Source organism: Mastigoproctus giganteus, chromosome 9, assembly GCF_048544385.1.
Source record: "Mastigoproctus giganteus isolate SK-2022 chromosome 9, ASM4854438v1, whole genome shotgun sequence".
Taxonomy (NCBI): domain Eukaryota; kingdom Metazoa; phylum Arthropoda; class Arachnida; order Uropygi; family Thelyphonidae; genus Mastigoproctus; species Mastigoproctus giganteus.
In genome coordinates, this window is record NC_143583.1 from 71,766,569 (window position 1) to 71,780,855 (window position 14,287).

The 14,287-nt window shown below is 41.2% G+C and overlaps 1 protein-coding gene across 1 annotated transcript in view; it reads left to right on the plus strand.

The window, feature by feature from the left end:
• Positions 1 to 315: 315 nt before the first annotated feature.
• The window catches only part of LOC150080439 (centrosomal protein of 290 kDa-like), a 124,466-nt gene continuing 110,494 nt past the window's right edge, over positions 316 to 14,287 (plus strand). Inside the window, exon 1 of the mRNA XM_090380693.1 lies at positions 316 to 386. Coding sequence (XP_090236819.1) covers positions 333 to 386 — 54 coding nt within the window. The 5' untranslated portion in view covers positions 316 to 332. The remainder of the gene's footprint in view (positions 387 to 14,287) is intronic.

The following is a 14,287-nucleotide window of genomic DNA, read 5'->3' on the forward strand; positions in this document are numbered from 1 at the left end:
GTAATTAATAAATGACAGAGCTGCAAGGCTCAATAATCATCCTGTAGTGCATTCCTTCTTAGACAGAATGTGGCAGTAATAAATTTGCATTATAGCTCCTAAGTGATTATTCACATTCTGAAAAGCAACATTTTAATAAATTATATTGAAAAAGTTACTAGTCCCACACAGCCTTAAAGACAGGAAGCTAATATGAAAATATTATTATGATCTCACTTATATATTTTGGATGATCTTTCTTTTAAATCATCTAACTTTATTAGAAATTTTATCATGTTGTATTTCAGGTGTCCCACTTGAAACATGAGTTAAAAGTTAGCCAGAACTCACAGATGGAACTTCTATCGAAAATCAGTGATACTTCCTTGCAGATCTCCAAGACACGGGTAAATATGTTATTTTGAGATAAGAGTAGAATACAGTGATTCCTCTGTTTTCAAATCTAACTTACTACTTGTGACACCAATGAGCCAAAACATTATGACCACCTACCTAATATGATGTTGATCCTCCACGTGCAGCCAAAACAGCTCATACCCAGCGAGGCATGGACACTACAAGATTTCTAAATTTCAACCAGCGTGTTGGTACCAACACACAACCAGCATTAACCGTAAGGTCCGTTGAGACGCCGCAGATCGGAGTTGCTGTTCCAACACAAACCACAAATGCTCAATGGGATTGATGTCTGGGGAATTTGGAGATCAGGGCAATACCTGGAGGTCTTCCTCATGTTCTGTAAACCAGTCTTGAACAATCTGGACGGTGTAGCATGATGCATTATCCTGCTGAAAGACGGCACCGCCAGAGATGAAGAACGTTGCCATGAAATGTTGTACCTGTTCAGCAATGTTTAGGTGCAAGGTATGTTAGTGTCTAACAGCTCCTGGGATTTCTCCCATCTCCACAGGTGTACATTGTATCGGGGCAGAGAGGTGCCTCCATAGCCGGGTGGGCAGGAGCAACAGTGCATAGCACACGCTTCTTGATTAGACCGGGATTCAAGCCCACGACCACCAAAAATGAAGGATGTGGAAAGGTCAGGGAATGACTACCGCATATCCCGGGGCAATATGGCCTTAGTTGCTAATGCTCCTAAAAACCAAATAACAAACATAATATTGGGGCAGAGATTTGAAGGTATGTGGGGGTGATGTGCTGTATATTGTGTTGTGCTCTTTGTTCTTCCAGTCTAATAGCCGCCAAGCCTCTAGTGGGAACCGACATTACCATACCATGCCGCAGGAGGATGACCGGGTGTACCACTGATGCTAGAGTACTCTGGCAGGTCTTGCCACCTACTTTCCTGAGATTTCAGTGGCTAGGATCAGATTTGAGAATGAGATGATCACTGTTTCTTGAGCAATGGTCGTAATTTTAACAGAGCATAGTGCTTTTCACTGATAGCTTGTTCTGGGGCCTAATAGGTTGGGCAATAATTTTGATGTACAGGCAATCCCCATATAACACGGTACTTCTACAATACGGTTTCGCTCTAACATGATTGATAAATTGCGTCAATCGTCACACAACACGGTACTTATATATCACGGTTTCACTCTAACATGGTTAGAGAATTTCGGTAAACCTTGCATAACAGCATATTTTTGAACTTTTGTGTGGGAGAAACCCTGCTATTATGTTGGATGTAATTTTTCAATGTTTCCACTCTTTTTGAATCCCCCGCTGTTGACTTGCTAGTCAACAAAAAATTATTGAGAAATCCCTGTATTTTATTTTGTTTTGTTGGGAAATTCCCATGTTATGTTCTGTGCTATTGAACTTGCACTTGTTGAACTTGTGGAAAAATCTAGATTTCAAAGTTTTATTACTATTGGATAGCACACCAGGCCATCCAAAAGATTTGTCATCCAAACATTGAAGTTATGTTCCTACCGCCACAGTTGTACTGGGTTAATACAACTTCTTTCATTCAGGCATTATATCAACCTTTAAAACTCATTCCATCAGAAAATCGTTACAATGGATTTTTGAAAAAATTGATTCTGAATCTATTGAAGTAATGGAGGCATGGAAACATTTCTAAATTGTGGTGTGTATCAGAATCATAGCTTTATTGCTGAAATAAGTAAAACCGTCAATGTTAAATGCGTATGATAAAATATATGGCCAGAGCCAGTTCATTCAGGAAATATGATCGAACAGGCAGAAAACGGAATAAGTGCAATAGTAGCACTTGCTACGTCAGTAGGAGGGGAAGGTTTTGATCATATGACTACTGAAGCCCTCATGGGTCGCACAGTTGATAGAATCGCCTCCTCCCCACACCAGCAGGAAAAGACCCGAGTTCGAATCCCGTCGATGAAGGGAGGAATTTTTGTGGGTCTTTTTCACGTGGCTGAGTTAGTTGGGCTGAGGCAAGGGTAGCATGGTTTTTTGACCCACAAAACAGAAAATCGACCTCAGGACACACACAGCAATATCACCGTAACTGCTGATGCTCCTAAAACCCTATGACAACAACAACAAAGGAAGTTTCTAATATACAGAAATAGACAATTTATAATTTTATAAACAATATACACAGAGTAACATGGCCTTAGTTGCTGATGCTCCTAAAAAAATAAAAAATATATGATTACTGAAGACGTTCAAGAATTACTGATAGAAAAAGAAGCCAGCGTAGCGAATTTTGTGCAAATGGTATCGGAGGTAAAATCAAATCAATTCAGATCCGTATCGCAGATTAAAAATTATAAACTTCCAAATTTTACATTAAAAAGCATAGGGGAAGGCATAAAGTTAGCCAAGCAATTAGAATCTTATTTTTTGAGCGCATATTCTTGAATTTGCACTCAAAATTCTTGAATGAAAGGAGCCCAAAGTTCAAAAGGGAGCTTCAGAAATGCTTAGTTCCATACGATGAAATTCACAAAGATTTATCAAGCTAAAGAAAACAAACCCAGATTACTGATTTTTTAAAAAGAGCAGAAGATACACTAAATCTAGAATGGTGTATTTTTGTTAGTTTTGTTAACATTTTTTTAACAAAATAGTGTATTTTTATTATCTTTTGGAACATAACCCCCCCCTTTTTTTACTTTTTTTAGTCCTGTGTAATACGGTTTTGCACAACACATTTTACAGGAACCTAATAACCATGTTATACGAGCGTTACCTGTATTTAGATTTAGACCTGTGGGGTATGAAAAAAAAACTTGTGTAAGAGAAAAGTGGGGGAGGCAGAAGACTGGAGGGTAGGAAACAGAAGGAAGGGCCACAGGGAAGATAGTCCCTGCAGACAGTGTGGCATGCCCAATGCCTCACCAGAGGAAAGAGTGGGGTGGCGGGGGGACAAAAAACCACCCCATACACACAAAAAAAAATAAAAGAGAAACACGTTGTGTAAGAGACAAGTAAGGGGGGGAGACAGAAGACTTGAGGGTAGGAAACAAAAGCAGAAGAAAGGGGCCAATAGGGAAGATGACTCCTGCATGCAAGTGTGGCATGCCCATTGCCTCACAAGAGGGAAGTTGTGGTGGCGGGGAGACTAAAAAAAAAAAAAAGAGAAACCCGTTGTGTAAGAGAAAAGTAAATGGGGGAGGCAAAGAGTGGAGGGTATGAAACAGAAGTAGAAGGAAGGGGCCCGAGAGGAAAGATGGTCCCTGCAGACAGTGTGCATGCCCAATGCCTAAACAGAGGGAAGAGTGGGGTGGCAGTGGGACAAAAAACCACACCCTCACACAAAAAAAAAGAGATACCCCACAAGTGCAGGGTAGGTACAGGTGTCATCAATGAGAACTCCATTCGGTGAGTCTGTGTCGCATCCAGACTGAAGGCTAGTCGTCCAGTAGTCCATGATAATGAATAGTGGGAGGTCAAAACCGGGAGTCCAAGATAGGTGCATTCCCAATGCCTAACCAGAGGGAAGAGTAGGGTGGCAGTGGGACAAAAAACCCACCCCTCACACAAAAAAAAGAGATACCCCACAAGTGCAGGGTAAGTACAGGTGTCATCATTGGGAACTCCATTTGATGAGTCTGTGTCACATCCAGACTGAAGGCTGGTCCAGTAGTCCATGATAATGAATGGTGGGGAGGTCAAAACCGGGAGTGCAAGATAGGATGGTCAAGTCCAGGGACCGATGTTAGGTTTCTTCTTGATGAGATGTATCACGTCCAGTGGGAGGAGAAGTTAGGCCAGGAGTCAATGATGAGGAATTTGTCAAGATATGTGAGGACCCTGTCTTTGATTTCACTGCTTGTGTTGTCCCATTCAAGTGGTGAGACCAGTCGACTATTCAAAATGTGAGGGGTCAAGTTGGGTTCTGTACGCCAGATGGTTTGTTGATCAAGTCTTGTGTAAGTTTGGTCCAGGCATTAACATCCAAGGCTCAATGATGTGCAGCAAAAATTGGCAGCCATGGTTGTTTTGACCTATTGATATGGATACTATGGTGGTGGTAGTGCTTTCTGCCTGATGAATAGGTCCATTGAAAATTGAGTGAGGGCTCGGTAAGTTTCTTCATTCTGTAGGGTGAAGTGCTCTTGGTTTTGGTAGTTGAAGTGCAGTTTTGTTATTAGGATCATCCTTAAGTCCTTATAGATTTCACAGCTGTGGGCAAGGTGCTCCCACATCTGATCCTCTCCACAGTGACAGCAGGGTGAGTTGAGTCTGTAATTCTGAAGTCATGTAGTTTTTTCTGGAAGGAGCCATGTCCAGTGAGGAGGTAGGTAGCATAGAGTCCCGGTGAAAACCAGCCAGATGTGAAGGGATAAGAGACCCTGACATCCAGGAGGAATCTTTTGGTGACAGTGCCTTTAGTTGAGGTCTGCCATCTTTCTTGCCAGGTGTCTCTTAGGTGTTTATTAAGTCTCTTCTTTTCAGTGTTTCTATTATTTGCTGGGTCAGTGGTGAAACCAGTGCAGGTAACTGCTCTTCCTTTGGCCAATTGGTAGAGCAACCCATAAAGAACAATCTCCAGGTCCAGGGGAAGGGATCCAGTGAGGACCTGAAGCACATGGCTGCTGACAATGTGACAGGCATGCAAGGACAGGAGGAGAAGAGAGCACTGGATAGTTCCTAGGCTCATTCTGTTTACAACTGTATTGGCCTTCTTGTACCAGACTTCAGAGGCATAGGCGATAACCGGGATGAAAACTGCCTTATATAAGAGGGCAAGCATTCTCTTTTTCAAACCCCAGTCCTTCCAGGCAACTCTTGAGACTTGGACAGCATACTTCCTGATCTTAATCCTGAGTTGGTCTAGATGAGGGGTGAAGGAAAGATTTTTATCTAAGATCAAACCTAGATATTTAAGCTTTGTTTTTAGTTTGACTGTAACACCATTGACCTTGATTTTGGGTGGTCTTCTTGGATCAAGGGTACCTTTTAGTAGGATCGAATTGGTTTTCTCCAAGGAGATCTTTAGGTTGTTATGCTCTTCCCAAGCTTGATGGGTAGAGAGGCCTGGTTGACAGTCACTTCCATTTGGGCTCTGTTATCGGCAGAAAAGAGCATGACCAGGTCAGCCACATAGGCCTGGGTCTGTACATTGTTGAGTTTGATGTTCAAGAAATTGTCCAGCATCAGATTCCAGAGGAGAGGCCCCAGGACAGATCCCTGAGGGCATCCTCCAGAAGACTGGTCTGGAGACACTGCAGTGGGGAGCAGTGCATTATCATGTCCACTCCCCACTGCAGTGGGGAACGGACACGATAACTCACTGGTCCTGGAGGTATGTCTGAATGCATTGATATAAGTTTTCTTGGACTTGCACACTCCGTAGCCTGCCCAGAATGCTGGGCCGCCAGAGGGAATCAAAGGCACCAGCAAAGTCGACGGAGATTAATAGGAAGTATTTGGAGTTGCAGTTGGTAGTAGCTTCAATGATTGTTTCCAGTGGATCTACCTTGGAGCATCCTTTCTGGAAACCATACTGGTTAGGCGAGGAGAGACCAGTGTCATTGTAGTGGGCTTCTATTCTATGGGAGATCATCCATTCAAGAAGTTTTCTGAAGACTAGAAGCAGTGCAATGGGCCGGTAAGATTGTGGCAGATCATGTGGCTTGGTTGCATTCTTCAATATAAGTCTAACGGTTGCAGTCCTCCACTGTGGAGAAGAATCCTTGGTGGAGACAGTGGTTTAACAGGTTGAGTATGGTAGTGGGAATAAGTTCAATGGCTTTCTGGACGATTTCTGGATCGAGCATGTCTCTGCCCAGAGCTTTCTTGTTTCTGATTCTAGATGCAGCTAAGTTGAGCTCAGTTGAGGTGAAGGTCCTTCAATGGCAGTTGTGCGATATGTTTCATTCTTGGTGCAGTGCTGTAGCTTCTAGAATATTGTTGACAGTGTCTTGCCACGATCTGGTGTAAAGTCCATTCGGTAATTTTGTGGTTGATACGACCTTACCTCTGGGGAGCTTGTTAATGGTCACCTTGTACACAGCCCCCGGGGTCGGTGTTCCCTTCAGTGGTTACCAGGGCTTCCCACGAGTGCCTTTTGTGCTGTTTTATTGTTGTGATGTACTGGTTCCTGGTCACTCGATATTATTGCAGTAAAGCCTCTGTTTCTTCTGGAGTACAGGGGACCACCAGGGGATAGCACCAGATGTGAATCTCTTCTTTTTGATAGCCTTGTTTGCAGCATTAGTGATGAGCTGTGTAATTGTGCATCGATGCTGGTCTGGGCTGAGGCTGCTAGGATTGAAGCAGCTAACTGTGCTGGTCAATTCCTCCTTCAAAAGGTTCCAGTCAGCCTTATTCAGAGTATATCTTCTTCGTTGAGTTCAGTTGATTGATTGGGTGACTAGTGAAGTTGGAAAGTAAGTACCCTGTGGTCAGAGGTGATCCAGTCCTCACGGACTGTCCAGGCTGCAAGGTGTTGGACAATGGTGCTAGAGGCTAAGGTCACATCTATGGTAGATTCCCACAGGGTACTGGAGAAAGTTGGCAAGCAGTTAAGTTTGTTAAGAATGACCAGGTTGCTGTTAGACAGGCAGTCCTCAAGATTGGCCATTTCTGTTTCCTCTGTGATCTTCAGTTTGGCTGTGCCGGGCCGGGGACTTGCAGTTAACATCAGCCCCCACGATGAGTTTTGCATTTGGCATTTGTAGCTGGATGGTCTGTAGATATCAAATGGCAGGAAGAATATCTTTCCCTGGTCGACAGTATATCGAACTACGTAGAATTTCCCCAGTGGTTAGATTACATGCGCGCACACAGCCCAGCTGGTACACAGATCAGTGATTTTGGTGACAGTCAGTTCAGGACTGCGAATGATGATCGCAGCCCAGGGTGTGTCACCATCAACCTGGACCACTTTAAATCTCAAGGGGTAGCCTTTTACTGCCTTGTTATGAGTGTATGGCTCCTGAAGGAGCAGCACATCTAGGTTCTCTTCTTCTTCTGCCTTTTTGAACAGTTGTGCAGCAACAGCCTTGGACCTCTGAGCATTATGTTGTGCTGTTTTCACAGTGTGGATATTTAGATTTGGTCTGTTATTCCCCATATTCTATTCTTGATTGTTGAGCGCTTCCGGCTTTGAGATAAACTGGGCAACTGCTGTCACAGAGTGAATGGTTGGCTGGCACCTTTAGGGCCTTGCAATTGGCACATGTGGGAGGTTGAGATATTTTTGGCATGTAGCATACTCATGTCCCGTTTTGGCACGGTGGCCACAGGTTGACTGATTTTGCCTGCACATGTGCATGGTGTGGCCGAAACAGCGGCACTTGAAGCATTTGGGGACAGCCACATGCTCCCTAAAGCGATGGCTACCCCACTTGATGTAAATTCTTGTTTTCTGGGAGAAGATCTTCCAGGCCTTGGGTGATAGCTCAAAGACCCATTTAATGGTGTGCCCAGCTCTGGCTTTTGTTTGGAATTTAGGGATTATGTGAGAAGTTGGTTCTTCATCCTGGAGTTCCTGGTTTAAGTTTCTGTGGAAAATTTCATTTTGCAAGTCCTCCTTGTCTACATCTAGTACCAGTATACAAGGGCCTTTTTATCTGGGAGTTCGGCCAGGAGTCCCAAAGATGGTATTTTAGGGTTCTTAACAATCAATTCAGCATCCTCTTTTGTGACTGTCTCTATAATTACTCCTGTATTTCGCATTTTGCGAATTGGCTTGATTTTAGTGTTCTTTAAGTCATCTGTCAAGGATTCCATGATGGTCTTCTTGACCTCCTCACTGGACATATGACCTTCATTGGTGAGGGGGTTTAAGTACCACTATTAGGTCTGTGTGATAGTATTTTCTTCAGTGTAGACCATAGGTTGGCACCAGGGTTTGTCTGGTAGCCTAGCTCCTGAGATCCGGGAATAGAGTCCGGTGGTGGGTTCCTAAGCGCTTGAGCATATGTGGAATCGTGCTGTCACATTTGTTTTACTCCAGTCAGTGTAGGCTTCCAATTTTGTGGTTGCTTTTTCACTTTCCAGGTGAGTCTGGATAAGCAGTGATTCCAGCTTATTCCATAGGCTTATTCCATGATTTCTGCCCTAAGAAGTGTTGTAACTCAGTTGGCTCTTTGAGCAAGTTCTCCAGTGCTACTTTGAGTTGTAGCAATTGTTAGATAACTGTCCCCTCAGGAATGTTAGGGTCCAGGGGAGGTCAGGTTGTCTCTTGTCTGTATCCTCAGTTTGGGAGAAAGGGGGTTCCATGGTCCCTCTGTTTTGAGATTTTGATTTGGTTTCCCGATCAGATTTGGAAGCGATTGGTTTTTTGTACCTCTTAATGGGGGGGGGTAATCAATTTGAGATCCTTCATGTTCTTCGTGTTACTCTACTATTTCAGGGTTGTTGGTCACTGGCAGGGTTGTGTTTGCAGCTGATTTCCTTGATTTGACCTCCATTTTGAGCAGATATGGGTTGGCGAGTTCACTGTGGATGAACGAGTGACAAGGCAGTCTCACAGCAAACTCGGAAAATGAGGACAGTTATACCCATTGCAAGTTAGTAGGTGAATCAACTTATAAAAGTGCTACACAAGAACAGCTACCACAAATAGGATTTTCCCTATCAGTCATGTGCTATATGGCCATTATAATGGTATTAAGTTAGACAAGTGATCATTATTTATAGCTTGCAAAATTACTCTATATATTGTATATGTTACTACATTGCTATTATATTATTACTGTGTGTCCCAGAGGCACAACCATTTATCTTAAATATTCTGTACTCATTTACATATTACATTAGGCACTTCTGTAGCCAGGTGGGAAGGAGCGGCAGTGCGTAGCACACGTTTCTTGATTAGATCGGGGTTTGAGCCCATGACCACCAAATATGGAGGATGCAGAAAGGTCAGGGAATGACTACCGCATATCCCTGGATCAATATGGCCTTAGTTGCTAATGCTCCTAAAAACCAAATAACAACCAACAATAACAGCATATTATGTTGATTATCAAAGTCAATCTTTATTACCTGGTTTACCTTATTTTCACTATAGTTGGTGATGGATCTCAGCCAATGAGCTGGTCAGGTTCAGGTCACGTGATATGAGGTCGAGTCAAAAGAAAAACAAGGAAAGTCCCTTGTTCTAACACTCGAGGAAGTTATGGCCACCTCCAAGTGACATAATTATTTCACACATATATGTATAAAACTGACAATAAAAACCAGATATAGCATCAGTCTTTATAAAAATCATATTTTCAGAAATTGAATGTTTGTCTTGATATCTTAACTCAATTTAGCATTAGCATTAGCAAGGGCACATGATGCAAGAAAGCAAAGGCACCTCTGTAGCCAGGTGGGAAGGAGCAGCAGTGCGTAGCACACACTTCTTGATTAGACCGGGGTTCGAGCCCATCACCACCAAATACGGAGGATGTGGAAAGGTTCAGAGAATGACCAATGCATATCCCGGAGCAATATGGCCTTAGTTGCTAATGCTCCTAAAAACCAAAAAAACAAACAAACAACAAGCAAGAAAGCAAGTTTATATAGCATCAGCCAAAAAAAAAAGAAAAACAACACACAGACCCTTCTCATTTCACCCATCCACTTGCTCCAAATGTTTGTCCAGTTCTGCCTTGAATCTGTTTAAGCTATCAACTTCCACAATGACAGATGGAAATTTGTTCCAGCAATCAACCACCCGCTGGCTAAAGGCAAACTTCCACACATCTATCCTACAATTGTCTTTCCTCAATTTGAATTTATGCCCTCTCAGGCAATTATTCTGAGCAAGAGGAAGAATCGCATCAGCATTGAGCATGCTAAAACCATTAACCATTCGAGGCTTTATACACCTCAGTCAGATCACCTCACAGGTGCCTAGTCTCCAGACACTGCAAGTTGCATAACTTAAGCCTTTCTTCATAAGAGCAACATTTTATTCCATTCACTAATCTTGTTGCCCTTCTCTGTACTCGTTCCAATAGCTCTACATCCTTCTTAGAATGAGGCCTCCAGACCTGTATACAGTACTCAAGGTGTGATCTGACCATTGCCTTATACAAGGGGATAATCACCTCCTTATCTCTGCTAGAAAAATTCCTGTATTTAGATTAATTATATTAAAAAGAACACAACCAAAGGCATTTAAATTCTACAATGTTAATCTATGAACAGCGTATAAAGCATTGCCATATTGCCTAGCATACGTCAAAATCAAAATTTGAAATAGTCATATCTTTTGGTTACCTTTGCCGATCTTGACGATATAGTTGTCTGCAGATAGATCTTGATGAATAGAACTCTCAAAACACAGAATTCAAACACTATTTAGCACAATATTCTAAGGAGCACAGGAATTGTGTGTCTGGACAAAACACAACTGTCAGTGCCCTCCCTGATGATATTTAGGTAGGTGATAGACATCAGAGTGCCCGGCACATGGATGACTGGACCAGGGTATCCCAACAGAACATCACCCAAAGCATGACACCAAACCCAACCATTTTGTTTTCGTCCCAAGGTGCATCCAAGCCATCACTTTCCCAGGTAAACGAAACATACGTACTCGGCCGTCCACACAGTGCAACAGAAAATGTGATTCATTGGACCAGATGACCTTCTTCCAATCACTCAAAATCCAGTTTCGATTCTTGCATGCCCATTGTAGGTGCGGTCACTAGTGAACCATGGTTAGCTTGGGCACTCGGAGTGGCCTGCTGCTATGCAGCTCCATTTTCAGCAGGGTTTGATATGTGTTAAGACACATTATTCCTGTCACCAGCATTCCAATTACCGGAAAGTTGCACCACAGTCATCCTTCTGTTGCCACATACCATCCAAGAGAGTCTTCGCTCACCTCGAGCATATGAGCTGTGGTCATCCAACCTCGCCGGCAGTTCATGGGTTCCCCTCCTCAGACCACTTTCACTAACCACGGCTGACTACAAGCATCCCACCAGCTGTGCCATTTCAGATATACTCTGACCCATTCGTGTGGCCATTACAATTTGACCTTTGTCAAACTCGCTTCAGTCCGCTGCCTTTCCCATCTGAAGAACAAGAGTAACACTGATTAACGGAGCTCAGTATCAGGTGTTTTTTGTACCAAGTCCCAGCCCGCACATGCGCTGTAGTTCACCTGCAGTTGCTTCGATTTGCATAACGACTCACTGGTCTTAATGTTTTGGCTCATCGGTGTATATTATATTAATCTGTTTCTATTCCAAGTTAATTTTTCTTCTATGATATAGTCCCATGCAGATCTGGGGGATCCTGATCATGAGACTTTAACTGTGCCAGCTGTTTTCCTTTGTGGGTGGAGGTGAAAATGGAGGATTGATATTATCCATCTCATGGGAAATGATCTTTGGAAAATAAAATAATAATAAAGAAATAATTTAACATATACTGCATATACATATCAGTTCCTCAACCCTTTTGGTCAGTATGAGAAACAGTTACATTGCTTCCCTCCACCATATAGGAGAAAGATAGTGGTCTAGCAATGGAGTACCAGCCTCAAAAAAAAAAAAAAAAAAATGCACACAAGCCGATAAAGGAGTACATACACTTATTGCATGCGCGCACACACACACACACACACACACACACACACACACACACACACACACACACACACACACACACACACACATAACAAAAAAAATACATTGAGCTTCTTGCAGGGGTCAAAAGATGAGCAGTCCTTGATGAGATCTGCAAAATTGCACCTGTAAGGAAAGTCTTCAAATTTTTAGGTGCCTTTATACAAATCTTTTCCTGTAAAATAAGGTGTTTTTACAATGGTATTTTCATTATTTTTTTGTTAATCTTACGCTGAAAATTCTTTTCTTGATATTTATCCTAAAGTATAATCTTCCAAATCCCATAACCTTGCAACCAGACCACTGCATAGATTATGCAATGAAACCTTATCAAAAATTGTACTGCCTTTTCTATAATTGGATAACATATTGCTGTACCCACTTTACTTTTTTGTGTTATAATCTACATATAAATTAAAGCATGATGCATGTATTAAATAATGCATCATGCTTCAATACATTGATGATACTGTAAAAAAATATTTTTAACATTTTTGTGAACTGTATGTTTCAGTTTTGTATATGGGAAAATTCTTTTCAACTTGCAAGGAGTATTTAATGAAAGAATATACCATGTTTGCTGGATGATAAGAAATGCTGGACCATAAGATATACCTATATTTTAGAAGGAGAATTTTGGATAAAATATGTTATTGCAAATAGTAAGAATAAAAATTCACAACTAAAGGTGTCATTATCTTGGTGTCGTAGGGCAACCAAAGTGTCTTTCTCATTCCCTGTTTCCATGTTCTTTGACATAATTTAACACCTTAAATTTGAAGCTAACAGTATATGAAAAAATGTTCTGCCCTGTATCTAGGGCTCACAATGCCAGTAAAAATCTTAATAATGGTATTTCAGTATTTTTAATTTACCAAACCGGGATACTGGTATTCCAAAAACAAACATTTTTCTCAATAAAATTTGATCACAATTCAAATTTATTTGTCAATAAAGTAAGGAAAAAAACAAGCAATTACTTGAATTCATAGTTTTAAATCAAACTTTTATTACAGTAATAAATATTCTGACAAAAATTATTAAAAATACAATTATTTGAAAACAAAAAAAATATACATGTTGATACTGAAAATTTTAGTTATGTTTAAGCATCTACATTACCTATCTGAATAAAGTGAGCTCTTAAGAAACATAAGCAATCAATAGTGTTATCATTTAACCTGGATCTAATTTTGGTACAGATTTGATTAACAACAGAAAACAGCCTTTCGGATTCTATGCTGGATGATGCTATTGTACTGTACTGAGATAGTTGTAGACAAGTTGCAGATTTACCACCTTATATCCTTATCTACAAAACATATTATTTCAATTTTAACCATATTTTCTAGGTTTTTTTTTAACTTTTTTAGTAGGAACAGTTAAAAGGTTTTTAGTAGGAACAGTTAAAAGTCTTTCATTAATGACTGCATCTCATCAGAGTCAAGCAATTTCTTATTTTGGAAAGAATTTGTGGAACACTGATGTTCTGTTCCACGTTGGTCTTCTAAAGTTGAATTCTATTCAGTCTTTTCTGAAGGAGAAAGATGTTTTATTAAGCGAAGTATAATTTTCATTATACAGTAATATCTTTACTGAGTCTGGGAAATAATCTGCTATCATCTTGTGTCCCACTTTACAAATACTGAAGAATTTGTGATAAATTTGTACACCCCTGTGAAATACGGAGTTTCAATGCCATATGCAATTAGCATTAGCATTAATAGAGGCATATGATGCAAGAAAGCAAACTTATACAGCATCAACCAAAAAAAAAAAAAAAAAAAAAAAAATCCCATTTCACCCATCGATTCAATCCCAATGTTTGTCTAGTCCTGCCTTGAATTTATTTAAATTGTCAACTTCCACAATGCCAGATGGAAGTTTGTTCCAGCAGTCAACCACCTGCTGGCTAAAGACAAATTTCCACACATCTATTCTACAACTGTCTTTCCTCAATTTGAATTTATGTCCCCTTAGGTGATTAATCTAGGCAAGAGGAAGAATCCCATCAGCATTGAGCTTGCTAAAACCATTCAAGGCATTATACACCTCAGTCAGATCACCTTGCAGGTGGCTAATCTCTCCAACACTGCAATTTGCAGAACTTAAGTCTTTCTTCAATTTCTTAAGTCATTCTTCAATCTCATTGCCCTTCTCTGTACTCATTCCAGCAGCTCTATATGCTTACTACAATGAGGCTTCCATACCTGTATACTGTACTCAAGGTGTGTCCTGACTATTGCCTTATATAAGGGAAGGGTATAATCACCTTCTTATCCCTGCCAGAAAAATTCCTGTATATCATTGAGAGG